The 27,400-nt window shown below is 35.9% G+C and overlaps 1 protein-coding gene across 3 annotated transcripts in view; it reads right to left on the bottom strand.

Moving 5' to 3' along the window:
* LOC110812042 (sec34-like family protein) overlaps positions 1-24,692 on the bottom strand; it is a 40,838-nt gene extending 16,146 nt beyond the window's left edge. For 2 of the 3 annotated variants that reach the window (XM_088208394.1, XM_088208393.1), the window contains exons 1-23: positions 24,231-24,690; positions 23,825-23,908; positions 23,633-23,740; positions 22,754-22,798; positions 22,593-22,667; positions 22,396-22,491; positions 21,107-21,184; positions 18,336-18,421; positions 18,027-18,093; positions 17,775-17,837; positions 17,540-17,641; positions 17,235-17,339; positions 17,038-17,130; positions 16,771-16,859; positions 11,187-11,406; positions 9,664-9,750; positions 7,169-7,285; positions 7,045-7,077; positions 6,684-6,770; positions 6,506-6,568; positions 6,066-6,182; positions 1,474-1,566; positions 838-963 (exon numbers count right to left, since the gene is read on the bottom strand). In XM_088208394.1, the coding sequence (XP_088064520.1) occupies positions 838-963; positions 1,474-1,566; positions 6,066-6,182; positions 6,506-6,568; positions 6,684-6,770; positions 7,045-7,077; positions 7,169-7,285; positions 9,664-9,750; positions 11,187-11,406; positions 16,771-16,859; positions 17,038-17,130; positions 17,235-17,339; positions 17,540-17,641; positions 17,775-17,837; positions 18,027-18,093; positions 18,336-18,421; positions 21,107-21,184; positions 22,396-22,491; positions 22,593-22,667; positions 22,754-22,798; positions 23,633-23,740; positions 23,825-23,908; positions 24,231-24,329 (2,133 nt within the window). In that variant the 5' untranslated portion in view covers positions 24,330-24,690. Of the gene's footprint in view, positions 1-837; positions 964-1,473; positions 1,567-2,040; positions 2,144-6,065; positions 6,183-6,505; positions 6,569-6,683; positions 6,771-7,044; positions 7,078-7,168; positions 7,286-9,663; positions 9,751-11,186; positions 11,407-16,770; positions 16,860-17,037; positions 17,131-17,234; positions 17,340-17,539; positions 17,642-17,774; positions 17,838-18,026; positions 18,094-18,335; positions 18,422-21,106; positions 21,185-22,395; positions 22,492-22,592; positions 22,668-22,753; positions 22,799-23,632; positions 23,741-23,824; positions 23,909-24,230 lie in introns of those variants that run through there. The other variant, XR_015813646.1, reaches the window with a different exon arrangement.
* Positions 24,693-27,400: the final 2,708 nt, after the last annotated feature.

Raw genomic sequence — 27,400 nt, 5'->3', positions numbered from 1 at the left:
TTGATATAAAGGAGAAGTCTATTCCTTTCTATGCACAGTTTAGCGAAAATCTTCTTTCACAAAGAATCGAAGATGGGTAGTCATTATCATCTTGTTGACTTTCTTCATCAATATGGACAGAGAGTCAAAAACTCTAAGGAGCTTCATGAGGGTTCGGTGGATTCCTTACGGGCAGCTATTTGCGACGTATTATAAGATCTTATAACTCAGAAAGGGCCTAAATTGCCCCAAAACTTGAATATATATCTAAGTCAAAAGAGAGTATACTATTACAAAGTCAGATAAATCAGGATAGAATGACTGACTTGTATGGTGTATTTTATGATCTTTGATGATACATAACATACTTTTTATTTCTAAAAATAAAAAAAGTAATAAGCACTTAATTGAAATGTAATGCTCATTTTTTAAATAAAGATTTATTTACTATAAGTGACTTAAAACATTCAAGCATCTTAAGCACATTTTTTCCAGTAATCCTAAAGTCTTTAAATCCCAAAATTTATGACAAGTGAGTTGCGTAGAGGACGATCATTTGATCACACAATAGTGGACCGGTTACCTTATCTAAGAATTTTAAGAATCCCTCCATTACCATTTTCTGGGTTAGTCTTTATGTGGCTGAGAAATAATACCTAATGCATGCATTTTGCCCTATTTTTGATTTACTTGATTTTAAACTGCTTGCTTTTATCTTCGGTCTTCAATTAGAATTACAATTTCTCATCTACTTGCAGATATTGAGCATAATATGAAAAAAAAGAAGACCAGAGGAAGTTATGGAGTATGAATTCTCTGAAATACTCTGGCAAATGAGCAACTGGTGACTTGATTTACCTTCTGAACCAACTCAGCCACCTTCTCTGGAGTAGCGAAAGCTTGATCCTTGAGTGGTCTGGCCATAACCGACTCTACCTTCTGGTTCTGACTATTGGATGATAAAGCAACTTTAACAGCAGTCACCTAGCAAAACAAATAGAAAACTTCAGACATGAAGTGCAGCTACAATTGAACGCTGGTAGGAAACAAAATCCCATGGCAATATCTAGTTTGATTCTGACCGACAAATATATAGTTTTTGTTAGATATCTTTCAGCAAGTTATAATAATCACTTGTGCTCAGCTCTGCAACTGCTGCCATGGCTGTTCTCATAATAAAGCTCACATTAAAGTGGCATTCAAAAGAAACATGTGCCATGGTGCAACTTTGTCAACTACTATTTTGGAGAGAGCCCAGGTAAAAGGATAATTTCTATGTTGCATCTGTTCATTTTGAGAATTTGACTCTGATCTTTCACGCTGAAATGAGGAAATCGTGAATCTCATGTATTTACTGATGTAGTCAACAACCTCGGAACACTCCATCATTAGATGAACAGGTTTGACTCAGTGTAATTTTGCTTACAGGAGAAGTTTTGTTCAGAAATTGTAGAATCCTACATTATGAGGGCATAAAGTGAGGAAGAGGAGAACCTTGGTCACAAATGAAAGCATAGGATCGACAACTAGCTTGGTGACCGCCATAATGAACTCTTCACATGTGGATTTGAGGCTTTTCTCCAGTTCCTGAAGAGTAAATGAGCACCCGTGTCATAATGCCAACAAAAGAGAAATGTAACAAACTAATTCAACTTCATATAGCAGCATTATCAGGGAAACAAGCTATCAAAGTGAAAAATGTAAGCATTCACGCTTTAAAGAAGTTCGGAATATTATAATCAAGTAAAAAAGAATACCTAATTACTAACAAGAGCAGAAGTGATAAAAGCTACCCATCAAGATTTTACCAAACAAACTCTTCCAAAATATAACAAAACAAAAGAGAGTATTAGGGACATGGAATAGGTTCTTCAGCGACATTATATGTGATCATCCTTGTATTCTCCCATGTGCTTTTAACAGTTCAAAGCACATCAATAGAGTAATAAGCCACAAATGTTCAAAATATCTGGCCGTTGCCTGTTGTGCACACTTCTAACTAGTTACTTGTTAAAATAATTTTTAATCGAAAGTCACTAAAAGATGACAATAAATACTTACGTTTCCTCTCGCAGTGACTTTACCACAACTCTATCAGATCAAATTATTGTCACATTCCCACTTCCTGAGCTAATTATGGGTTGAAGGAGGTATGAGACAGAATCTACAAAGGAACATAAACATACAAATTAACTAAAAGGATTAGGAATATTTAATTTCCTTTTTTAACTTTTGGGAAAATTTTACAATAAAAGTTAATAGAAGGTTTACTTTCCTATTTCATAGATTTTCTATTTTCCTAATTCTTTCTATTTAATTTATTTTCTTATTTCCTAGATTTCCTATTTTTCTAATTTTTTTTATTTAATTTATTTTTCTATTTACTAGATTTTCTAAATTTCCCATTTTTGATGTATTTTGGTGCCTATAAATAAGGTACCATAGGCTTAGTTATTCAGTAGATTATTCATGATTATTATTCACATATTCAGATATTGTTTCGATTATTGAGATCTGGTATCTCCATATTTTATTCTTAATAGAATACCATAAGTTTTGTCATCAAGCTCTCTTTGTATTCTATCAAAGAAAGAGCTATTACAAAAAGAGAGAATACGATATCCTCCACTCAATCTTTTGGACAAAAAAGACGTTCTCCAACCAAAGCAACAAAATACCGAAAACAAAGCAAAAGACCTCAATCCAAGACAGAGATCGTATCTGTTCGAAAGTAGGTAAGGCATCTCTTGAAGAAAAACATGGGCTTTAACTGCCCAGAGAGAGGCGAAGATGACATTTTTTTTTCCAAATCATACAAGGCAGTTGGAACCATTGTTTATAAATTCTTGCATTCAATCCTAGACACGTGACTCGGAAACTTGCTAAGATAGGCCCCTTCTGCAGCACCTTATGCTCCTTAATTCTCCAAACAACAGAGTATTTTAGAGATAAAAATATTCAAATTAAGGAGCACAATCAAAGTATCTCAAGTATAGAAAATAATCTATACAAAATCTTCCGGACCACAGGACCATGCAGAGGTTTAAATATCCAAATTAGGGGGCACACCAGGAACACCTCCAATATAAAAAACAATCCATACCAAATTTTTTGCACCACAGGAAAATGGAGAAACAAATGGCTTTTGATGCAGCGAGATAGCATCAAAAAGTCCACATAGCTGGATTGTAGATTCTGGTTTACTCATAAATTAACTAGAAATTTTCTCTTGAATGTGATGTTTGTATTAATCTAATCTGTAAATTTCCAAGAGATACTAATGTCAGGAACCTGGTTGTCAACAGCACCTGGGAAACAGATTTTGGTTTAGTTTTTGAGGAGATTCTAAAGGAGAGATCAGCAGAGGAAGAAAAGATAGGAGAAAGAGAGAGCTGAGAGGATAGAAGAACAATAATATTAGAGAAAAAGATGGGTTTTCTTAGACATTTTCTTTATGATTCTACAAATCTGGGCACTATATATAGCAGTACTAGAGGGAATAAAACAAAAAACAAAAAACAACAAAGCAGGTACCCGATATAATGACAGTTGGGTTTCCATTTGTCCTTACACTGATATCCTTCTAAAATTATATTAATAACAGAAAACCTAAGCAGGATAACAGATAAATCCATTGCATTCCCAAGTCCTGATGTTTCCCCCTTCTTGCAGAAGAACCTTGTCCTCAAGGTTTAACTGCACAGCAATAATGAGAGAATGTAAGAGAATCAGATAACCTTTTCATAGATTTCAGCATCATTTCAAGGGAATTTGAGGGACAAAGAAGATGCAAGAGTCGTTGTTTTTCCCATCCAATCTTCCTGCGAACATCCTCAAGATAAAGCTTGAGGGCTATGGAGGCTGAAACCGATAGGTTTTGCCACTTTCAGGAGCTCTTGCATGGAGGTCACTTTCTTAAGTGGTTCCTTAACGTCCACAATGCCCTTGATGGTTACCTCATGGACCCAAATTGGCATAGCTGCCTGCATGCCAAACCAGGGTCTCTCTCTTGAACCTCTCTTTATGGAATCAAACCAACGAATTATGGGGCCTTGGTGGTGTCAGCTCCTCTTCATCTTCTTCTTCATCAATTTCTCCCTCTTCAACATCATTCTGGTCATCATCTTCATCTTCTCCTGCACTGTTGATATAAGCGTTTGCATATGGCTTGGAGAATGAAAGATCTGAGATTTGTTTCTCTTCTGGGTTTGCCCAGAGAGGGAAGGGTGATTGAGGAGTGGAGAATAGAAACATACTAAAGGGTTTAGGAAGAGTTGGTTCCTGCCTTAAGAGGAACAGTAGCTAGCATGGTTGGTTGAGTCAACAAACATGGACCTTACCGTCTCTACTATCATCTTCTGTAGCTGCAGATTACTTTCAGTTAGCTTTGCATCAACAGCAGCGATATCTGTCTTGGATATGCTGATCCAGCCTCCAAACAGACTCTTTGATCTGTGCAACCCGCTGTGAATTGGGCATTGCAGCTTCTCTTCTGTTTTTGGCCAACTTAGCAAGGGAGGATAATGGTTTGCTCAGATTGTTTGGCTCTGATACCATTTGTTAGGAAACTGGTTGTCAACAGCAGCTAGGAAACAGCTTTTGGTTAAGTTTTTGAGGAGATTTTAGTGCTGGAGGCAGAAAAGAGAGATCAGCAGAGGAAGAAAAGATTGGAGAAAGAGACAGTTGAGAGGATAGAAGAAGAATAATATTAAAGAGGAAAAGATAAGTTTTTAAAGATATTTTCTTGATGATTCTTCTACAAATCTGTTACTATATATAGCAGTACTAGAGAGAACAAAACAAAAAATAACAAACTAGGTACCAGGCACAATGATAGCTGACATCCCATTTGTCCTAGTATTGATATTCTTTTAAAATTATATTAATAACAGAAAACCCAAGAAGAATAGCAGAAACTATATCCATTGCATTCTCAGATCCTCACAACTAATACTAATGTTATGACTAGGAAGCTAATATCTAATTCTGAAATACTCATTAGAAAAGTAAAATAAGTCCCAACTCCTAACAAAATTCAAGTTAAAACACACCTGAACTAATTCTGCAAGTTAGGAGACCTAGACTAAATCAGCAAATCTGTAACTCGTACTTAAACTACCAAAATAACACTAAATCAGCAAATCTTTAATGCTAAAATTATTTTTCTAAAAGATATTTGCTCCATCATTACTCTTGATCTTTGAATTGTAACAAATTTCAGGAGAAAGAACAAACTCTATGAAGTCTTGGACTTTGGAGGATATCATTGATATTAATTCTATTCAAAAAAGCAGTCTATAAAAGAACTCCAATCTTAGAGGGAAGCTTCACCTTCCAAAACGTATGGGACAAAGCATTGATATTGGTGTTAGGGTTGCATATGCAGAAAAGGATTTACAAGTGTAAATACTTGAAGGCTCAAGGCTCCAAGTACGACAGACAAGTGCCAGAGCTGGACTAAAACCAATGAGAAGGTTAATTACATCAAACGAAGTTGTCTCTCAAAACAAAAAAAAAAGAGACATCAAGTCAAGGACTTTACTTTTCTGAATAAAAACACCTCTCTCCTCCTTCCCCGTTCCCCATTAGGCCTGCCATATATGGTTACTAGGTAATTATGCAGACTACACAGTATACTAAGATAAATACAAGAAACTAAATTCATAAAAACCTGAAACAAAACATGCTAAAAAATGGAAATAAACTAAGCATCAGCTTGCCAATGTATCAGTCTTCTTGCAGCCCTGTGTTATGCGCAGAAAGACTGGGCTGTTGGAAGGAACCACCTTTGCTATACTATCCTTGCTGACACGGACTGATTGTGAGTCCATAACAGTTATCTAAACCTACTAGAATAGATTCTTTTGTGAACTTGATCATCTTGGTGTGACCAATGCTATAATGGAGCTTGACATTTATACAAGAGAACAATTTGTTAATTATACTGACCTTTCATTACCAGTGAAGATAGAAAGTTAAGATGTTTCTCAACATTATTCTTCAATTCAGTTGAAATAAATCATGAAACTTCTCAATTCACTTTGGAAGAGTTTGAAGAACACTGGAGGAAAGAATGACTCACAAACCTTCTTGGCATCTATTTGGCTCTCCAGAACTCGGGGTGATAAGGTCCTTGCTAATGAAGTGGATCTTGACCAGTCAAATAGTGAAGCTTGACCTCTAAGGATCCGCCTCAGGTGCTCCTGGTCATAAAAGTTTCCAATGAATGAAACTACTTCTGCTAAAGAATAAAATTAACGAGCACCTAAGAAAAATAGATGGATGTAAAGGAGAGGAATTAGAAAGTTGCAAAAGTTAAAGAAAACTTCCAGGTTTAACTCGGTGGAACAAAACATGATAAACCATTACTTCATTGAGATATAACAGGCTCAATTCTATAAGAGCAATAAATATGTTGCATTCAACTCAAGAAAGCTTCGGGAGAGGCACATGGTAAGTTCACATGCAAATAATAAAGTGTCAAAGACTGCCACTACAAAAGAGCTTCAGTTTTGGAAGAACTAACCAGCAAATGTGAGAAGTCAAGTTCTTTGTGTGTGACTGAAAATTCTATATCAAATGGTGCAATCTGGAGGATCAAATTTGGAGTTAAAAAGGACATGTAAAGACTAATATAGGAAACAACCTAAAAAAATAAAATATAAAATATAAAAAAAAGAGAGAAAGGAACAGAGGAACATAACTTGTTCCCTGAGGATTAAAAGATGCTTGATAAGAAAAAGCTGTCCATCCATTGGACTTGACCTCTTTGCAATGAGTTTACTTGCTTTCTGCACCAAATTTGGAAATGGGAAAAGGAGAAAAACCAATTATCAATAAGCAGCATGTTACATGAAAATTTGGCAGCACACTAAATGTTGGCCAATAAGAAGCCATCTAGTTCAAGCCACTGCCTAGATCCCAGCCAGTACATTAGCATTCAGAAAAATGCCATTATGTCATGAGGAATGAAACGTAAACTCAAAAAGTGTATATGTTGCACAAAAAATATGCTATTAGTGAAACTAAAATATTTAGCTAGGTGATTCTTGTTTAGCCTCTTACCTGGATAGAATCAGAGCAAACTTCTACTGCTTCCTGTTAAAAAGCAAAAGATACTTGAAAAAATACAAGCATGGGTAATAGACAAAACCTTCTGAAATTGTAATCATTTGAATATTCCATTCACCTGCGCTAAGCCAGTGAATACCCCAGGCTCTAAACAGTGATACAACTTTGAAAGACAAGAGAGAGTTTTCTCCAGCGGAGGATACCAAGTCTTGAATACATCGGAGCTTTCATCATCCTAAATGTTGAGAAGTCAAGATATCAGAAACAGCAAGAGATATTGGAAAACCACGTAAATATATCATGGTACATGACATTCAAGAAATTATAATTGTATAGACTATCAAGTGCATTTGTGCCACCTTATGTGATTACCAAGCAAGTGTTTCATTGAAAGAACAGACTAATTTTTTGTGAACCTTCTATTAATGCTATGCTGCATTCGAGGTGCATCCTTCTTTGTTTCCAAATAGTTTCCGGTCTTAAAATAAACATGAGGAAGACAGAAGTGGTTAGCATTGGTGATAGAAGGGATGAGGAGAGTTTGGCTTTGGTGTTGGGGTGTAAGACAACAACACTTCCAATTAAATATTTAGGCTTACCACTTGTGGCAAAATTTAAAGATATGAAAATTTGGGAGTCTATTGTGGAGATGTTTGAGAAAATGTTGGCAGGGAGGAAGAGGAGTTTTCTTTCTAAAGGGGGTAGACTTACTTTGATAAAAAGCTCGTAGTCAAAATTTACCTATATACTATCTCTCTATTTTAATCATCCGGGTCAGCATTGCAAATAAGCTTGAAAGCATCCAATACAGATTTCTTTGGGGTGAGGAGAAGGGGAATAGAAAATAACATTTGCTTAGATGGGAGGAGGTGAAGAAACTGGTTAGGGAGGGGGGGGCTTGGATTGAGGTCTATTAGGGAGTTTAACCGTGCTCTTCATAGGAAATGGTTATGGAGATTTCTTACGGAGGAGGGGAGGCTGTGGAGAAAGGTGGTGCAGGCAAGATGGGGGGGATTGGAAAAAGGAGAGAGGTAAGAGGGGTAGATTCAAACCGCACGGCATGAGCCTTTGGAAAAAAATTAGAGATAACAGCTTTTCCTTCATGGGATGTGTTGGGTGGCAGTTAGGAAATGGGGTGGATATCAGTTTTTGGCATGTTGAATGGGTGGGAAACTTTAAGCTTAAAGACCGCTTTTCCAGAATTTTTGACATAGCCAGTGATAAGGAGGCTAAGGCGAAGGATATGTATGAAACGGTGGGGGAGGGGACGGTCTGGAATGTAAAAGTGATAAGAAATTTACAGGATTGAGAAATCAATGAGTATAGCAATCTGTTATGGCGCTTCGACAGTAATAAATTGAGTATTGACAGAGATAAGAGGGTGTGGAAGCTCGATGAGAAGAAGGGTTTTTCAATTCCTTGTACAAGTTCCTGCATAAGAGTGACAACAGCAACAACAGCAATATTGCACCCTTCATGCAGTTATGGAAGACTAGAGCACCTCCTAGAATGACATTTTTTACTTGGGAAGCTGCAAAGGAATGCATTTTAACTATTGATATGCTTAAGAGGAGAGGTAACACCATAGTTAACAGATGTTACCTATGCAAATCTGATGAAGAAACATGCAACCATTTCCTGTTGAGATGTCTGACGACTTATAGCATCTGAACTATTGTTTTGGGCTTGTTGGGGTGGAATTGAGTTATGGCTAATAATGTGAGTCGAGAGCTGTGGGCCTGGGCAAGCTTTTGTAAAAAAAAAGCATTTATTTCTTATTCTACTAACTATTTTTTGGATTGTGCGGAAGGAAAGACAGGAGATTAAATCTCATAGAGTTCAATTCCTGTTCTCAACCGATGACCAATATGAACTCAAAGTTTCCTTCATAACCCCCAGAACTTCTTCGTAGTGGATCCATTCCATACCTCATTTCACAGGAAACCTCAAAGTAGCTCTATTTCATTATAATTATATTTCATCCATACCTCAATTTTATTTATTTAATATTCATTTGGTCTCTTTCTACTTCTGCATATGGAAAGTTAAAAAATTATCATATCTTAGTCCAGAAATTGAAATAGAAAAGAAAAAAATGGAGCTTTATAATGATTTTTAAATCTTTTATCTAGGTAATCTAGTATCTTTATGCATGAAGATAAAGAAATTTGAAAGTTTTTTAGAATATTAAGACTAACTTTACACATATTAAAGATAGCTGGATACCTACTTTTGGTTCTATTTTGTAAGTCATGACATCAAAAATAGGGAAGATTTTGGGATTGTCATGAACTACTTGATTGACTTATAACTAAATTATGTATATGGGTGGTACCCCCTTGGTACCTACGTGCATAATAATATTTCTCTTATATTTCAAAAAAAAATATTCATTTCACACTAGAAGATACCCTACAAATTCCTTAATGCTATTTCTTGTACTACATGGACATCCTTCACTATTCCAAGGACTAAAAGGAGCAATGCAAATAAATAATCGCATGGTTTGAAAGAAACAAAAAAGAATTCTTCTGGAACAGCATAAAGATTGAAATTTATAAGTTTGATCATCTAAACAAGACAGAAAAGACTAGAAGGGCTAATATACAGTACAGTGGTAGTTTCTGATTTTGTCTCAGCAGATTGCTCCAGCTTGGCAGGGTAATCCAAGTCTTCATCAAATGGAATATAATTTGCAATCTGCAAAAGAAAGAAGACTATTTAAGATAAAGCCAGTGGATGGTACATCTGGTCAAGATGAATGCTTGATTGTATGCTACTCTTTTAACCCAAAATAAAGATAGATTGACTATGCAGATTCTTTCAACTTCAACAGACATAACAGGTTGACATTAAGAAAGTAGAATATATAAAGAGACAAATTACATGTTGTAAGATGTAGTTAGTTGTTGAATAGAAACTTTTTCAACTCATATAAAGACAGAATTTGGACTGACAAATCTAGGGAAAATCTTCTGCCCTGATCCCTCTAGCTAGTCTGTTGGCCGTATGGCAAGAGGACAGAAGAATTTTCAGGGCATTTACTTTCCTTTGGATACAATAGAAATCACTGGTTGCAGACCACATGTAGTTTACACAAGGATCTTCCTCATGATTGAATAATTAAAGAAACCTTCTAGATTTGGCCGAATCTATTTTATACATGAATGGCACTCCCTTGGTACCTTCAATAACATTTCTTCTCTATACATATATATGAAATAGGAAACCTTTATGTTCCAGTCATGATGTTTCAACTTCTTAATATACCAGAAACAATAGTAAAGTAAAGAAATATCATCAAAATCTACTCAAAATTTAGTACTTTTAGTTGCAACCTTTTTTTTTAAATAAAAAGTATAGTATGAAATAAAAAAGTACTTTTAGTTGCAACCTATTTACCAATAGATTTCATTGACCTCATTTCGATTATAAAAGATGATTCAAGATTTCCATTCACTATATCCGTTGACTTTTCCATCAATAATTGACAAGCTACAGTGCTATAAGGACATCAAAGATCCAGCATCTAACATACAGGAAATTCAGAACAAATACAGACAAAAGAGAAAGTGGATTCCCAGATATTTTCAGAGTAATATATAAAGTCGAGATAATGAAAAACAATTTTCTTATGGCATAAGATGATAACATCTTGAACCACTGGACAAGAGTCCAATAGGTTACCACCTTATCTCTCCACACAGAGATTGAGGGTTTAAACCAGCCGGGAGCATCCAGCATTACATGCTACCCAAAAGAAAAAAAAAGAAAAAACCAACTTGTGGCCATGCAATGAAAAAATAAGGATAAATTACAGTTTCACCCGCTATGTTTTGAAAAGTTGCAAATCAAACCTTGTGATATTTTGGTGTCAGTTTAATACTTTTTAGTTTGTTCTTTCCCATTTTACATAAAACTGTTAGCTTTTAAAGGATATTCATGAATGTTTGCATAGCAATGACACATCAGAAAAAAAAACGTGGTTGAAACTGCAACAAGACCAAAAGTCCAAGGGTCGTATTGTAATTTTCTCAAAGTTAATCCATTACTGAAAGAAAAACCTACAAAAAGAAAATATGGCAAAAAAAGATGGAAAACATTAAATACACACTATTCAAGTATAAAAAGCACACCTCGTCACGAATATGAGTTCGAGCACGAAAAGTTAACCGCTCGTGAATGTCTGCCAGAATTCTTTGCAGTGTTGGACACAGACCAGCCAGAGATTCAGTCTGTCTACTGAGCTGTTCTCCTAAGACTTCAACTTTAAGAATATGAACAAGTTCACAAAGAAGATCAACATTTGTTTCATGGATTAGTTTTGGCCGCAATGTATCGTACAAATATGTAGACCTGAAAAGATGCACAAGTAAAATCAATGGATTTGACAAGGAGCTTCACCTGCATGTCCGCATATATATTTCTTGTAAAAGCTCAGACTAAAAACTGACATGAATGCAAATCCCTATTATACCTTAAAAGTCTGCCAAATTACATGCAACATGGGGTCAAATATAAGAAACCAAAGATGACAAATTAAAACATAAAGTACTCCATTTTGCACATTTCCACATCTTTGGGGAAGTTTGCAAAATTTCCCATCATAAACTATAAACAATTTGAACAATTAAAATAATCAGTTTTTTGTATTCATGCCAGAGCAGAGAAAACATTTTGAGCGATTACCCTTGGTATCACTAACTCATTACCTTATCATCCATTTTTTTAAATAAAAATAGTATAGTATGTATTCATTTACAAGAATCAATATAGTGTAAACCTATATACAAAATATTTACATATCAATCAAAATGTCAATAAAGTCCTTATGGTGCATAGCAACTATAGGTTTTTATTTATTGTTGGAGTATTTTCATTTTATTATTTAAGAGTCTTAGAGTTAGGAGTTTCTTTTTTTAGTATTAGTTTTTATTTGTATTAACATTAGTATTCTTAGTATTATTATTATTAGTTTCTCATTCTTATCAGGATTAGTATCCCTAATTCTACTAGTTTACTATTTCTTATTTTATTCTATTTGGAAAAGATAAATAAAAATAGTTTTATAATTTCACTTGTTGATCATTTAAGTATGCAATAATATTTTTTAAGAATTTCTCATAATTGATTGTGTGATTCAATCAGCTGGTTTTGGCTTGCCCCTTGTATAGGTTGGAGCTATGAAGCTTACCTTATTATGCAAGAAAGGGGAAAAGGGCTTTTTCAGCTTGCTGCTCGCTTTCTTGCTTCCGATAGGCGAAGGTGTGATGCCTAAGACCCTAGGTGTAATATCTAAGTTTCTTTTTCTCCCAATTTCTTAGTAGACAAATTAACCTTAATTTGTCCTACATCAATTTGGTGCCAAAATTAAAAGTATCTGATACCCAGATTCTCAAAACCCTACACCCAAAACAGTCCCCAAACCGGTCTTAAAAAAAATAAAAATAAAAGCCCTAAAGCAGTTAGCCAGTATTGTTCACCAACCACCTGCTGGAGGTGGTCAACCTGCTACCACCATCAGCTCCAGAAAGGTCTGATCTGCAAATCCTCAAAGCCCCACCGTGAAACTCGTCTGCAGGAGCTCCCATAGTTGTTGCCTCTTTCGAATCCGCACTTGTGCACGATCGCATCTCACACCAACCTAAAGTCTAAGTTCAGCATCTCCAGTTGAGCCACCTGCCAAATAGCCACTGGTATGACATTGTGCACAGCTCAAGTAGGTCCTCTAATTCAAAATTCACATATGGCTCAAGCAGTCCATCCTACTCAAGGACATGTTGAGGATAAAGCTGGAGACATTACAAAGAAGGTAAATGTTGAAGCCTCAGATTTTGACTGAAGAAGGATCCTGATTTCTTTTTTGATTGGCTTTAATTCAACAAAAGAATATTTCAACTGGTATGACATGTTAGATGCATGAAGAGTTAGATTTGCCAAGATAAAGTTGGTTGGACTTGCAAAAAATATCAGTACACTATTGATGAAAATATAACAAGGAGATAACCAACAATTGAAACATTGGGTGAGATGAAAACTAGTCTTCGAGGAAAAGTATCTACCTCCGGACTACTTCGATAAACTTCGTAACCAAGGTCACACTTTAGTGCAGGGCAACATATCGGTAACTGAGTATATATAGAAGTTTGAAGAATTAAAATTCTAAGTCAATTAGTTGAAGGTGATAGTCAAGCAACATCTCAATTCAAGGCAGGAATAAGAGTTGATATTAAAAGAGAGTTAATTCGACAATCTCCAGCAATTAGAGCACAAACTTATCATACTGCTTTGGATATAGAAGATTACTTGCAATATCCAACTTCAAATGAACTTGAACCCCACCTTCAGAAAGAACTTTGGAACAAATTATGATGTACGAGCAGGTTCTGCACAACAAACTTCACCTCGAAAAAAATCAGTCCCCAGTAAAAGTGGCAAAGAAATGGTTTGCTTCAGGTTATATGCATGTAATGTACACCATAATGGAAAGGAAAACACATATTCCTTTTCCATGAGCACAGAAGATATTAGAAACTTCAAAACCAAGAAGACTGCAAAGTTTGTAATATCTTATCAAAAGAGACAACATCTTTTGTCAAGAAAGCAATTTGAAGTGGAAAGCAAAGAGTCAAAAGTTGTTTATGCTATATAAGTTGGGAGGTAAAGGAGCCAATAGCTTGTTCAACAAAAACAACACCACCATAAGTGACTAGGCTACTGTCTGACTTTTCTGATATTGCTCTACTAAACTTGCCAAATGAACTTCCTCCACTTCATAGCATTCAACATGCAATTGACTTATATCAACTGTTACTTATGTAAAATGGAAGCAGAATCTTGTAACCACTTGCTACTGTGGTGCTCGGTGGTATATCAACTGTGGTCCTTGATTTATGGCCTACTGGGAATAAAGTGGGTAATGGCCAGATCAGTGAGTGATGAATTATGGGCATGGACTGGGCTAGGTAAAAAGAAAAAATATTCAATGATTATTCCTATTATTTTCTTTTAAATGTTTTGGAAAGATATGAATGCTAGAGCTTTTGAGAGGGTTGAAAAAGATTTTTCTAATATTAGGAATAGATGGATATACACTTTTGGATCTATTTTTTTAGATCATGACATCAATAAATTTGATGATATAGACAATGTCATGGATCATTTGATTGGGTTGGGAATGAGATGTAAATGGGCGGTACTCCCTTGATGCTTATAAATTTACAATACTTTTATTTCAAAAAAAAAAAACATGCAATTGGCTTAGTTCTGGGATCTCAATTGCTTAATTACCAGCAAACCGTATGAATCCATGTACTGTGCCAACATTATTCACACCCAAGAAAGATGGAACTTGGAGGATGTGTGATAGAAACCCAATCAACACGATTACCATCAAGTATAGGTTTCCCATACCTCATCCTGATGACATATTGGACCTCATGGCAGGCTCGACATACTTTTTCTAGATAGATTTTGAAGCGTGGATATCACTAAATCCCCATGAGGCTAGGAGATGAATGGATTAACAATATTCAAACCAAAATATACCTTGTATGAGCAGTTAGTCATGCCATTCGAACTGTCTAATGTCCCAAGTACCTTCATGGGTTACATGAATCAAGTTTTCCAAGCTTTTAACGGGAGATTCTTAGTGTCTATTTTCATGATATTCTTATATTCAATAAGTTTAAAGAGGAATAAATCTTTCATTTACAACAATTATGAGAATACTCTCCAAGAAAAACTCTATTAACCTAAAAAATCCACATTCATGACAACCAGTGTTATGTTCTTGAGATTTCTCATCTCTTCAAAAAGAGTAAAAGCTGATCCAGACGAGGTTAAAGCTATCCAGGAATGGCCAATCCCCAAGACTTTACATTAAGTGCGAAGCTTCCACAAGTTGGCATTTGTTTACAGAAGATTTATTGAAGGCTTTAGCACTATAATAAGACCCATTACAAACTGCATGAAGAATGGAAAATTCATTTGGACTGAAACAATGTCTATAGCTTTTGAGATCATCAAGAAGAAATATACAGAAGCACCAGTGTTACGTCTTCCAGACTTCTCCAAGGTATTTGAAGTGGCTTGTAATATGTCTCAAGTAGATATCAGTAGCGTACTTAGTCAAGAAGGACATTCAATAGCGTACTTTAGTAAGAAGGTTAATAATGCAAAATAAAGACATCACATAGAATGAAGAATTTTATGGCATCATCCAAGCATTTTGGCACTAGTGTTATTATCTACTCTAAGAAGAGTTTGTCCTTTACTCTGACCACGGACTCTTAAATATATCAATTCTCAGATGAACTATAGCCACTCGCATGCAAGATGGGTAGCCTTCCTGCAAGAGTGCACTTTTGTAATCAAACATAGGCAAGGGGGTAGAGAATCAAGCAGCAGAAGCATTAAGACAAAAGACCATTATACTCACCTCCATGGCTATCCAAGTGGTGAGATTTGACTTGGTTAAAACAAGTTATTCATTCTCAAGGATTTTGGCATAATTTATCAAGACTTGGTGGGAAGTGTAATCCTGATTTTTCAATGCACAATGGATACCTATTTAAAGGAACTCTGTCTTTGTCTACCTAACACATTTCTCCATCTAGAAGTTACACTGGAATTGCATCCAGAAGGTATAGTTGGTCATTTCTGAAGAGATAAAGCAATTACTATGGTGGAAGATTGATTTTATTGGCCATACAAAGAGATGTAGCTCAAACAGATGCTAGGTGTCATGTTTGTCAAATCTACAAAGGAAAAAAGCATAATACTAGTCTATACACACCACTACCTGTATCCCATGAGCCATGTATAGATATAAGCATGGACTTTCTACTTGGTTTGCCAAAAACCACTAGAAGCCATGATTTGACATTTGTAGTAGTAGATCTGTTTTCTAAAATGGCTCATTTCATGTCATTGTTTCTGATCGTGATACAAAATTTGTAGGTTACTTTTGGTGTACCTTGTGGAAAATGTTGCACACTCAACTCAAGTATTCTACACCTTTTCATCCACAAACTCAAGTTATCAATATGAGCTTGGGAGACCACCTTTGATGTTGTGTGCGAGATCATGTTACCAACTGGGATCTTGTTCTTCCCATTACTGACTTTGCTTACAATAGTTCAGTAAACCAAAGCACTTGGAATCAATCCTTTTGACTGCAATACGGGCATACAACCAAGGAAACCTATTTATTTGGTTCCTTTACCACTGGATGTTCGTCCTAGCATTGAGGCAGAAGATTATTTTCTATTTTGGATTAGTATTCTTAATATTATTAGTATTATTTTTTTACTCTTACTAGGGTTAGTATCCTTAATTTTACTAGTTTACTATTTCCAACCTTAGTTATAGTTAGAAAAAGATTATTATGGATAACTTTCTAATTTCACTTATTGATCGTTCAAGTAATCAATAATATTTTTGGAGAATTTCTCATAACTGATTGTATGATTCAATCAACCCTTAGTGTGTGATGCTTAAGAACCCTATCTTTGATATCTAGATTTTTTTTTTTTTTAATTTTCTTAGTAGGTAAATTAAACCTAATTTATCCTATATCAGGTTCTCAAGATCCTCAAAAAAGTCAAGAGGACAGCACTTAATCAATATTATCCATTTAATTTGTTATTGCAGGGGAAAAAATTGTCAAAACGTGAGTCGAAAGAAACAATCTAGATATAATCCTATAAGAGAACTTACAAGGGATCTATTAATGGAGCCAAACTCGAAATATCTTCCAATGACGATGGGAAAAAATGACCAAAGAGTTGATGCTCAAGTTGACAGACCTGCAATTCATATCAACATAAAAGGAAAGGCATTAAAATCCGTGATTAATGTAATCAAACTATATTTTCAAGAAATGTTAAGGCCTTTACAGAATAAATCAATCAAGAAAATAACTAATGCCTCCCAAAAGCAACCCTTAAATGTCCTCCAATCAACTAAGCGGTCGGTCAGCAATACCTGCATTAAATATGCACATCCTGATCTAGTCAATGATGGCAAAGCCTCTCTCTTGGAAAATTCAGATATACGCTGGTGTACAATGCCTTTGACCTAGAAATAGTAAATGAAAGGTGCATATATTAGCACCGTATACCGACTAAAGGAGGTAAAGAAAATTTAACAAGAACAAAAAGAGAGGAAAGATGTAGATTCACCAAAGAAAGCCTCTGTTCACAATACAGCTTATGACATTCTGCAAGTACTTGTGCATATTCTTTCCTAGATGACCGGCTTTCAATTTCCTCCAACACTGGCTTAAGCTACAAATACTAAAAACTGTTAGATATCTCTCCCAAAGTTGATAACAGAAAAGCACCCAAATCCAACATGGAAAAAAATTGAGAAAAAAGCAGATTATCCAGTTTTCAAGCCCCCAGCCTACAGATTGTTGTAAAGATAATCTTAATCAGTCTTCAAATGACCTAAATGACAAATGGAAAAAAGAACGAAAATCAATTACCTCACTTGCAGCAGCCTTGAAGCGAACATAAATTACAGATGCCTCTACACCCTCTGATACAGATGCTTTGCTGCCACCACTACTCCGGATTGTTGCCTGGACCTAATGATGGAAACGATGTGCATATCATAGAGTACTATTGTATCAATTTACATAAGAACGTGGGTGTGTTTAGCAAATTTAGCAATAATGGTAAATTTGTATGAATTTATTCATCCAAAGCAGGGAACCTCACCTGAGAGGAGGCCCTTTTAAGAACAGAAAGTACATGAGATCGGATCATACCCAGAGCTCGAGACTGTTGAACATGGAGATCGTTTCAGATTTTTTTAAGGAAACAAAAAGGGAAAATTCAAAACTGAGGCTAGCAGTTAGTTCCTTTATCTCCACACACATGAAAATTAATATTTATTCACCTAATCAACCATATTATACCCATTAATAATAAACCATTACCATACACATAAATTATTAACATGCTGAGTACCTGGAGCTGCCGAAACTTGAGCAAATATATGCCGGATTCTGCATACTGAGGATTGCTCATAACATACCTACAATAAGAACCAAAACATGATGATAATGATGATTTTAACAAGAAATAGGTTAACAATAGTCACCATCACCAAAAAGATCTTAATAGCACCAGTAATGACTAATAAGGAAGAAACGGACTTGAATGAACATATATTGGCAGAAAGATGAGTTCCAGAGTTGTTAATGAATATTTATTGTTAGATAAGAATTGAAATTAGAAAAAAAAATGTGAACAGTAAATAAAGAAACATTCACTTACGATATGCACTCATCAAGTCGTTTGAGAAGTGGAAGAAAATTTGCATTACCAACATTCATGTTTGGAGAATAAAAATTGGATGAAATCTGCACAGATATGTAAAATTAGATAATTTAAAGTGTTATTATAAAAAGAAGAATGCAAAAGAAAAATGAAGAATAACTAAATGTGCTAGGTTGGTTGATGCTTTTGGGGCACAGTGGTTCTCTCCACTTCTCTTGATTGTTTTATCTATTCTGCTCTAGTTTTAGGAAGAACATGAACAAAAATTCTTTGAAGAGGATCTCTTTTAGTCGATCATGGTTTTGTAGTTAGAGATAAAGTCTAACATTTTAAATACTAACTTTTACATCCCCCACTCCGTGGAATAGGATGACCATGTTGGCATCGTGCTCTAGGGTCACTTTTGGCTATTTTGCAAGCAGACTGAGCAGCAAGTTTCTATTGATTTCTACGTATGTTTTCTTACTTACTTCTTATTTCAAAAAGGAGAATAGGAAAAAAAAAAACCCATTCTTGCTTACTTCTCTTTGCTTTTGTGGATTCTTATCCTCCATTGACGTATTTTTCTGTTCCCCGACTGTAATAAACTTTTGTATCCAAAGAAAAAAATTACTAAATAGAGACAGAAAAGGAAAATCTAAAAGTCTTATTATCTAGATGAAGCAAGACTAAAACAGGGAAGTTTCAAGTATGTCAATATAAATCTTATTATCTTGATGATGCAAGATACCAGTAGGGAAATGCTTCTCAGTATTAGAGATTCTAACTATGATCTACTTTTAACCTCTTTAAAAAAGTTAATCCACTTTCTAACACTACAGGGAAGATAATAATACACGTAAAATACGAAGATTTTTTTATTACTGTTAAGATTTGAATCTGAAAAACAAAACAATCCTCAACTCGCCCTTAATAGTTTTGGGCTCATGAAAAAGTGCAAGAGGGAACAGCAAGAATAAGGATGACAGATGTTGAATTCAAGAAGTTAAGGTTGATGAAGGAAATATTGTAACTTTCTTATATGTTAGAAAGGAAATTGCACAGGTATCTACAAGGATCTTTATGCCAAGGCCTATACTGGAAGATAACTACGTAGGAAATATATTCTATATTGTAACCCTCACCGTCAAGCCCTCCTCCTCAACCTGGAGCATATATACGCACCAAAACCTTTTACAAATGACTTCACATGAGCTCTTTGTAAGGACTTTGTAAACTTATTGGCTAATTGGTCTGCTAACTTCAAATCAGTAGTCGGAATCAAGTTTTCTAGGAGTTGGTTATAATAAAATGTTTCGTTGTTTCATGAAAAACCAGATTTAAACCTATTTGGGTCGTCGCCTGGCTTTTACATACCAGCTCTGTTTGTTGTGATTACAGAAAACCAAGTTCTTCATGAAGTAGATGTTTTAGCCACCAAATCAACTCGCACATAGTATAAGCCATAGATTTAGCAACAACAATCTGCTTCTTGCTCACCCAGGACACCATCTTACAACACATAAAGACACTTTAACCAATGATGGATCTATGATTAGAAGCAGAACCAGCCCATTTAGATTCTATCACGCCTAACTCATAAGTATTCACGTGATTTTATTGAGTTATCCACAACCAATGCACCTTGAAGATATCTTAATATACTTACAACCACCCACCTTAATTTGTTTAAGGAAATATAGGACCAAGTCACACTTTAGTATGTCAGTAACATGACTTTTATATCAAAGAAGCAGCCCTACATGCTCAAGAATTGATCGGTTTCTTGTTTCTTATGACTGTCTCTTTTAGTTCTCAGGTTTGTGCCAAAAAATTTTACAGATAACAATTTCTGATTGCTTCCCAATATGCATTATTTCAGATGGCATACAAGGAGGTTCTGTCCCATTCAGACTTGACAACAAGTGGCTAAAGGTGGAGAATTTTCGAAGTATGGTGGAAAAAAGATGTAAGGATACTATTGTGAGTGGGAAGGCAAGTTTCAGGGTTGCTAAAAAACTCATAACCTTAGAAACTGAAATAAAGCAGCGGGTGAAGGATGAGGGAGTAAAAGAAGAAGAATGTACTAATAGATTATTACAGGAAACTTTGAATATAAATTATTAGGAAAAAGTTGTGACTTCTTCCAAATATCTAGGAATGTAATAAACATTATTTTAGGCTTGAATCTAATCACCATGATTTTAGGCTTTTTTATTTGTAGATTTATTTAAATAACTAAAAAATTGGAAGTTTCAAAATAAAAAAATCTAAAAGTAACCTAAGACAGGAAATGAGTTCAGTGCAATTCTCTATCATGTTTTCCTATTTTCTGCTTGCTGTTTGTTGGTCCCCCTTCAGTCTTTGCTTCCATGTTATCAACTATATACTTTCTCCACCATTCTAGGTCAAGTTCCTTGAAATTTTTTCTAATCTAATACAAATTTGTTTCCTTGCCTCCACAAGTCTTTGGTAGCGTTTTTTGTTCATCAATTGTAGCTAAGTGATGACAAGTTAGATCTAAAGCTTTGATGCAACAATGAAGAAAATATTGTAACTTCATTATATTTTGGGGAAAAAAATCTCTATACCAAGGAAGACTATAAACAGGAAACTTAACCATATAGAAAGTATATTAACAAAATTTATGACTACTACGGGCAAATGTCTATGTTTTCTGTTGAATTTCAAAATAAAGGTAACACTGCTTATTTCTAATAGATAAGATAATAGACCAGTATAACTTCAGACATAAACTGATCTCTGGCAAGAAAGCATTCAAACCTTACATTCTCCAATTCATCAAAATAGTTGAGCTTGCTGCGAAGGGCTTCTGCAAACTCAACCAGCTTTTGCTTCTCCATTAACTGCAATATAAAAAAGTGAGAAAACCAAATAAACTAAGTCTTGAATTCGATAGTAAGATATCCAGACAAAGGCAAGAAGTTAATTGATCTTAAGCACCAAATAAACAACTTATATCCCACACTACATGAAGAAAAAACTATGACCTAAAATACCATATAAAACTGATGACTTTTTTACTCAAATCTCTGGAGGCAATGATAAAAGAGTAGGATAATTTTCAGTCAACGCAACCTCTTAAACCTTCTAGGCCTACAGAACCAAAGTTAGTTCCCAATTTTTGGGTACAATAAATTTTTATTACCTACACTAGGCAGAATTTGCTTCCTGAACCTCCAAAAATGGAGACCAGGATGCAACCATGTGGCTAAAGCCAGATGGTTAGTTAATTCACAATTCTGGATAAATATTCATTGCCTGCTATATCCAAAGGCTGCATTTGTGATGGTTGGTAGGAGAGGGTAAGATCTCTTATTCTACTCTATTCAATGTTTATGAACCACAAATTAGTTGGGTGGGATAGTGCACTATCCAGCATAGGCTGGATAGTCTTTCTCACCTCGTCGAGAGTGAATAAGCACTAACTACTTGGATAGTGCACTAAAGTGATCATATTACCCTCCTTATTTATTTTTGTTCCAAATCTAACATTTATCCTAGTACTAATTAAAACATTGGTACCTCCATCTGTCACCACCATACACCATCAAAGCCCATTTACCAACATCTGTCACTGAAAAAGATCATGTACCACCAGAAAACACCTGTCCACACCATACAACACTGATTTGGCAGCCAGAAGGCTCCATCACAGCCATCTAGTCGCTCCTTTTTTTAATGTTAAAATAACTTACATTGGAAATATCATTTTATCTTTCTATTATTTTAATTATAATGTTATATTTTAAAAAACAGTTTGTTTGTAATAATTATTAATTATTAGTATGGAAACATATTAAGCAAAGGGTAATATAGTTATTTAAATTACCCTACCCATTCTCTTAATTATCCCAAACATAAAATAAACTCTTACCCTAGTCATAACTACCTTTTAGTCAAAACCTAGCCTTACCCTTACTGGCAATATGGCCAAAAGGCTCTACGCAATTTTTTAGTCAAAATTTTTCTACAGTTTAATGTTTAAAGGCATTAGTCATGGCAACGGTTTCATAGTGAAATATAAAATACCAGCAAGAAAAGAGAGAATTCACACCAGCCGATCACATGCATCATGAAGAGTTTTAGTTTTTGTTGCCACTGCATGGTGCTGCAGCTGTAGTTCATTAAATAAATCAAGGGTTTCATCCACCTGCACATGATACACGAAGCAGCTAAATAACAACAAAACTAACAAATAGAGTTAACTGAGTAACAGGAGGTGCCTAAGTAAGAAAAATAACACAACCATACTTGACTTAGAATTTCATCACATGTTTGTATGCGCTCAGTCAAAGTGTTGACATAGTGCCGATATTTCTCTTCTGTCTGAGGAAACAGAAAAATAAAGTGCTCAACACATCCCAAGAACTTGTATAGAACCACAAATGCTGCAACAACAAACTTCTACTAACCTCAGACTTCATGGCTGATTCAAGATCTGTAAACCAGTTGTAGAACTGAAAAAAGAGAACAAAACAAAAGCATGGTGATACAAAGGTATTCGATTAAAATACATCAGACACTGACTCAAAAACTGCCTTAATCAAATATCCAGAATAAGTAGCTACAGATAAACCCTTCATTCATTTATTTCCATTTGATGTTTTCTTAGTATTTCGACTCAGATGCTACCCTTCTGCAGTGGCATAAACAATATAACAATTCTTTATAAGCAGTAACTTCATGCCTTTGTTTAAAAAATTTGTAAATGCTTGAGCCATGTCATAATGCTAACGCATCTACAAGCTCCATGATAAGGCTGCTGCTTTAAACTATATATTTCATAATACTGAGAAATCACCCATGCTTGAGGAAGTTGTAACTCTTAGCAATGAACCAAGACTAATAAATCAATCATCTTGGATGCTAGCAAGGCACATCCCCAGAAGAAATCATTCAATATCAGCTATGCTGGATGACCATCTGGTACTTCCATAAGTTTTTTCAACTAAAGATAAATTTAGACTAAGCGGAAGGATATTCTAGTAAGTACGGAGCTTAAACGAGTAAGGTGCACTCTAAACTCCTCTTGTGCAAGTATGCTAGCACTCTGAAGTGCACCACAGATTTCAACGCCCAAAAAAGAATATTTCTATTTCATACAAAAATTCATAAGTGAACTCATCAAGCAAGAAAAGTAAATATATTAGTCTACTTAATACCTTTTTACCCTAGAGTAATTAAGTTAAAGATACATCTAGTGCCTTAGATGGGAAAGAGATAGCAATCATCTTTAAAGAAGACAATTGGCAACCACAATTACATATCAAGTTGTGGCTTCGATAGATCACCTGGTTCGTGTTAACCAAAACAGCTTCAATAACCTCAGGATCTCCCAAAGCACTGTCTTTCTTCGCAGCAGATAAAACATTTTCCTGCCTGGATACATGCTCTTGGGCCTATCAAACAATTGTTAATTTGGCAACAGAATTATATGACAATTAAAAATTGTTTTGTGAAGAAGAATGGGTTTTAAGACTCACGAGGTTGGCAGGGAACGGCCGCTCAGCGACTGCATGAGACAATGATACAACGGCCGATTGCTGCTGCTCCGTCAAAGGAGCATTCTGCACAGCCGATAACAATCAATAGTTTATTTCAAGAAACAAGAGGCAATAAACGAAGTTAGGCAAAGATTTCTCAGGAGAACCATTTGATATATGCAATCTGTTTCCCTAAGAACTTAGAGAACCAAATTGCGATCAAATTTCAAAATCGAACGAATGAAACGGTTCTAGATTGAAGCAAAAGGCAGATCGAGTTCATTCTCTCGTTCTCGCTAATTTAGTGGAAGGATCCTTCTAATGTTGGAATAGTAGGGGAATACGGATTGGTAGTTCAGGTGCGTACACAGAGAGAGAGAGAGAGTGAGAGTGAGTTTGTGAATACCTGTTCCCAAGTGAATGCGAAATTGTAACCTTTGGAAATAGCTCCAGATTTAGGGAGGATTGGAGGTGGTGTTGGTTTTGTTGCCATTTCGATTCGCATAAGAGAGGCCTGCTGTTCTCACAGAGATCAGCTTTTTGGTCTAGACTTCCTAATCCACGGCGTCTTGCTTGCCTACTTCAACTATTTAACTAACGTTTTTTTCATTTCCAGCTGAAAGAGAAGGGAATTAGAGATACCGAACCACCGCCGGCAACAAGATATTTTCGATACAGAGAAAGACTCCGCCGCTGATGCCGCCACCAGGAGGCCGTTATGGCAGTAACCAGAATTATGAGGATCGATACGCCTCAATGTATAAGGGAAATTGAAAACAGGTCAAGTGTATTTTACTTATGAAAGAAGCATTGAAATTCAGAATGATACAGACAAAAGACAAGAAGACTTCAAAACAAGAAATGAAATTGGTTCACAGTTACGGGGAGCTTTTTAACTGCGGCTTTTAAGTTTTTTTAAAAGTAATTTCGCAATTAAATGAGTAAAATACAAAATATTTTTACAAAGTTAAAATTTATTTTTGATAATTTTAAATTTAGAAATATAATGTGTAATTTTTCAAAAATAAATTTAAATTTTATTTAAAATTTTAAAAATTAATTTTATTAAACACAATATTTTTATTTTTTTAAAGTGATAATATCTTTTATAATTATTTTTATCAGATATTAAATTATTTTTTATTAAAAATAAATTTTTTTTTTGATAATTAGTTTAATAATATCTTTAAAACTCACAAGAATTTATTTTAAAAAATTTAAATAAACAGAACGAAAATTAAGGTACTTTAACCCTTTAGTTAGTAAAATCATATGAGATTATGTAACGGACTCGGAAATTTAAAATGAAATGTATATTAAAAATATCAAATGCGGAAGCGAAGTCAAAAATTCGATTAACATCCCTTACACTAAAACAAAAAACGTGCTCACAATATAAAAGATCAAACTATGTAAAGGAGAAACTTGAAAGTAAAAGCTACGAATATGACTATGGAGTCTTTAGGCGTCCCCTTCGTCGTTCTCCTGCGGAACCGGCTTGGGAACGATGTCTTCCTTATCTGAAATGATTAAATAAGGAATGAGTTACACTAGCCCAGTAAAGACATCACGATATCTCACCGTCACGGAGGTAAAGGTGGGTAGAAAACACAAAAAGACCAATGGAGCATAATTTACAACAAATCCTTTTATCAATAATAAAACCTTTACCATTCACTTACCTCGGTGAAATTCATAAAAATAATATACGAAAGCAATAACATCATCATCATCATGAAATCATATATAAACTGTATAATATAATATTTATCAAGCCTTTCGTAATTCAATCATTACACAACATATTTTCCTCATTTACCAGCTCACTAGTATCCATGGGGATCCATAGGGGTCCCGCTACCCGTTAACCCTTAACACTTGAAATCGTATTCCAGGGCCGTCCCCATACCCTGTTCGGTATGAGGGTGAAACGGGTCGTCCCCATACCCCGTCCGGTATGGGCGCCAAAACACATAAGATCTCCATACCCCGTCCGGTATGGGAGACCACAATCCCAGTAGGGTTCCCTACGGACCCAGTCCGTCCACCATCTCCCAGGATATCTAGTCAGGCTGACCACATTATACAATTACCCATTTACATAATCTTTCATTCTCCTTTCCCTCAGTCAGCATTATCAATCCACATACAAACAAGCAAAACGGTAATTTATGCCAAACAGACAACATACAGCATCAATACCCCAGTCATTCAATCCATAATTAGTGAAACGGTAAAATATGCACACGAAACTGTAAAATGAAAACATCAAACCTCATACTGCATTTAAAACTGTAAAATATGTCAAATAACAGTTAACCAACAAACACACTAGACTCGGGCTCCATTAGCGACCTTAAGCAATTTCACACATTTATTGATTCATGAAATACCGTTTTATCCTTTATTGAACTTTAATACCGTGATAGGAGATAGGGTGAGGGGTTCTTACTCGTTTCGGGGTCCGAACACGGCTTCACAGTGCGCCTACAGGCTGTTCCTAATTTTCCCTGAATTTTTCCGGGGAACTGAAACACACTACTGGTACCTGCACGTGTTTCAAAAAAATCCCAAATTAGGCCCAGGGCCCCTTTCGGCCAATATCGCAACTCCGGCACGGCGGCTCCGCCGTGCTCCGGCGGCGATTCGCCTCGGTTTGGCCGTTTCCGGCCGAATTCGGCCACACTTGCATCGATCCTTGCGATTAAACAACTCTAGGGCCCTCGGGGGGCCAAAAAATTACGGAAAACCGAAGCTTACCGGCGGCGGTGCTCTCGGGTGCGGCGGCTCTCCGGTGAAGTTCGTGTTTTGGTGATTCGGCTCCGATCAACCTGTAGAGAAAAGAATGGTGATCACGGTGAAATAAAAATTGCATTAAACGGAGGCCGGGAAGGGCCTCATCGGAGGCAAAAACCGAGGAGGGGCGCGACGGCCCCGCTGGGTTTCGGCCGTGTTTTCCGGCCGTTTAGCCGGGATTTTGGCTCCGATTTGGCCACAGGAAAAATCAGCGTGGAAAAACGAGTCGGGGGTATGAAATTTACCTCGATCGGCGGTCGGAAATCCCTCCAGTGTGGCGGCGGGTGGCGGCGGCCGGCTTCTGGTTCGTCTTCTCCGGCGAGGGCAGACGACTAGGGTTTTGTGGTCTGGTGTGGGGGTCTTATTTATACTCTTTTGCCTTTTGATCTCAGCCGTCCATTTTGATTTAATCTGGGCCGTCCGTTTTTGATTGAATCTGGACCGTCCGTGCGATTGCATCTGGGCCGTCCGATCGCGCATACGCGGATCGCCAACGTGACCCGTCCCGGATCGACGTGGTCTTGCCACGTGGCAGGTCCCGGTTGGCCGGGACTGCTGACTGGATCTGCTGACGTGGCCCCCTTTTTTTTTTTTTTTCTTCTTCTTCTTCAATTTCCCGGGCGCTACAGATTACGTAAAAATCTAAAATCTCAATACTCTATGCATTTCTTTTCTTATACTAAGGGTTGGTAATAGAGGAGGGGCATATATGTACAATTTATTTCTAAAGAAAATAATATCATATGACGAACTTTAATTTATAAAAGTATAAATATTCAA

This window comes from Carica papaya, chromosome 7, assembly GCF_054855325.1.
Source record: "Carica papaya isolate Zhongbai chromosome 7, ASM5485532v1, whole genome shotgun sequence".
NCBI lineage: Eukaryota > Viridiplantae > Streptophyta > Magnoliopsida > Brassicales > Caricaceae > Carica > Carica papaya.
This window is presented reverse-complemented; position numbering and strand designations above follow the sequence as displayed.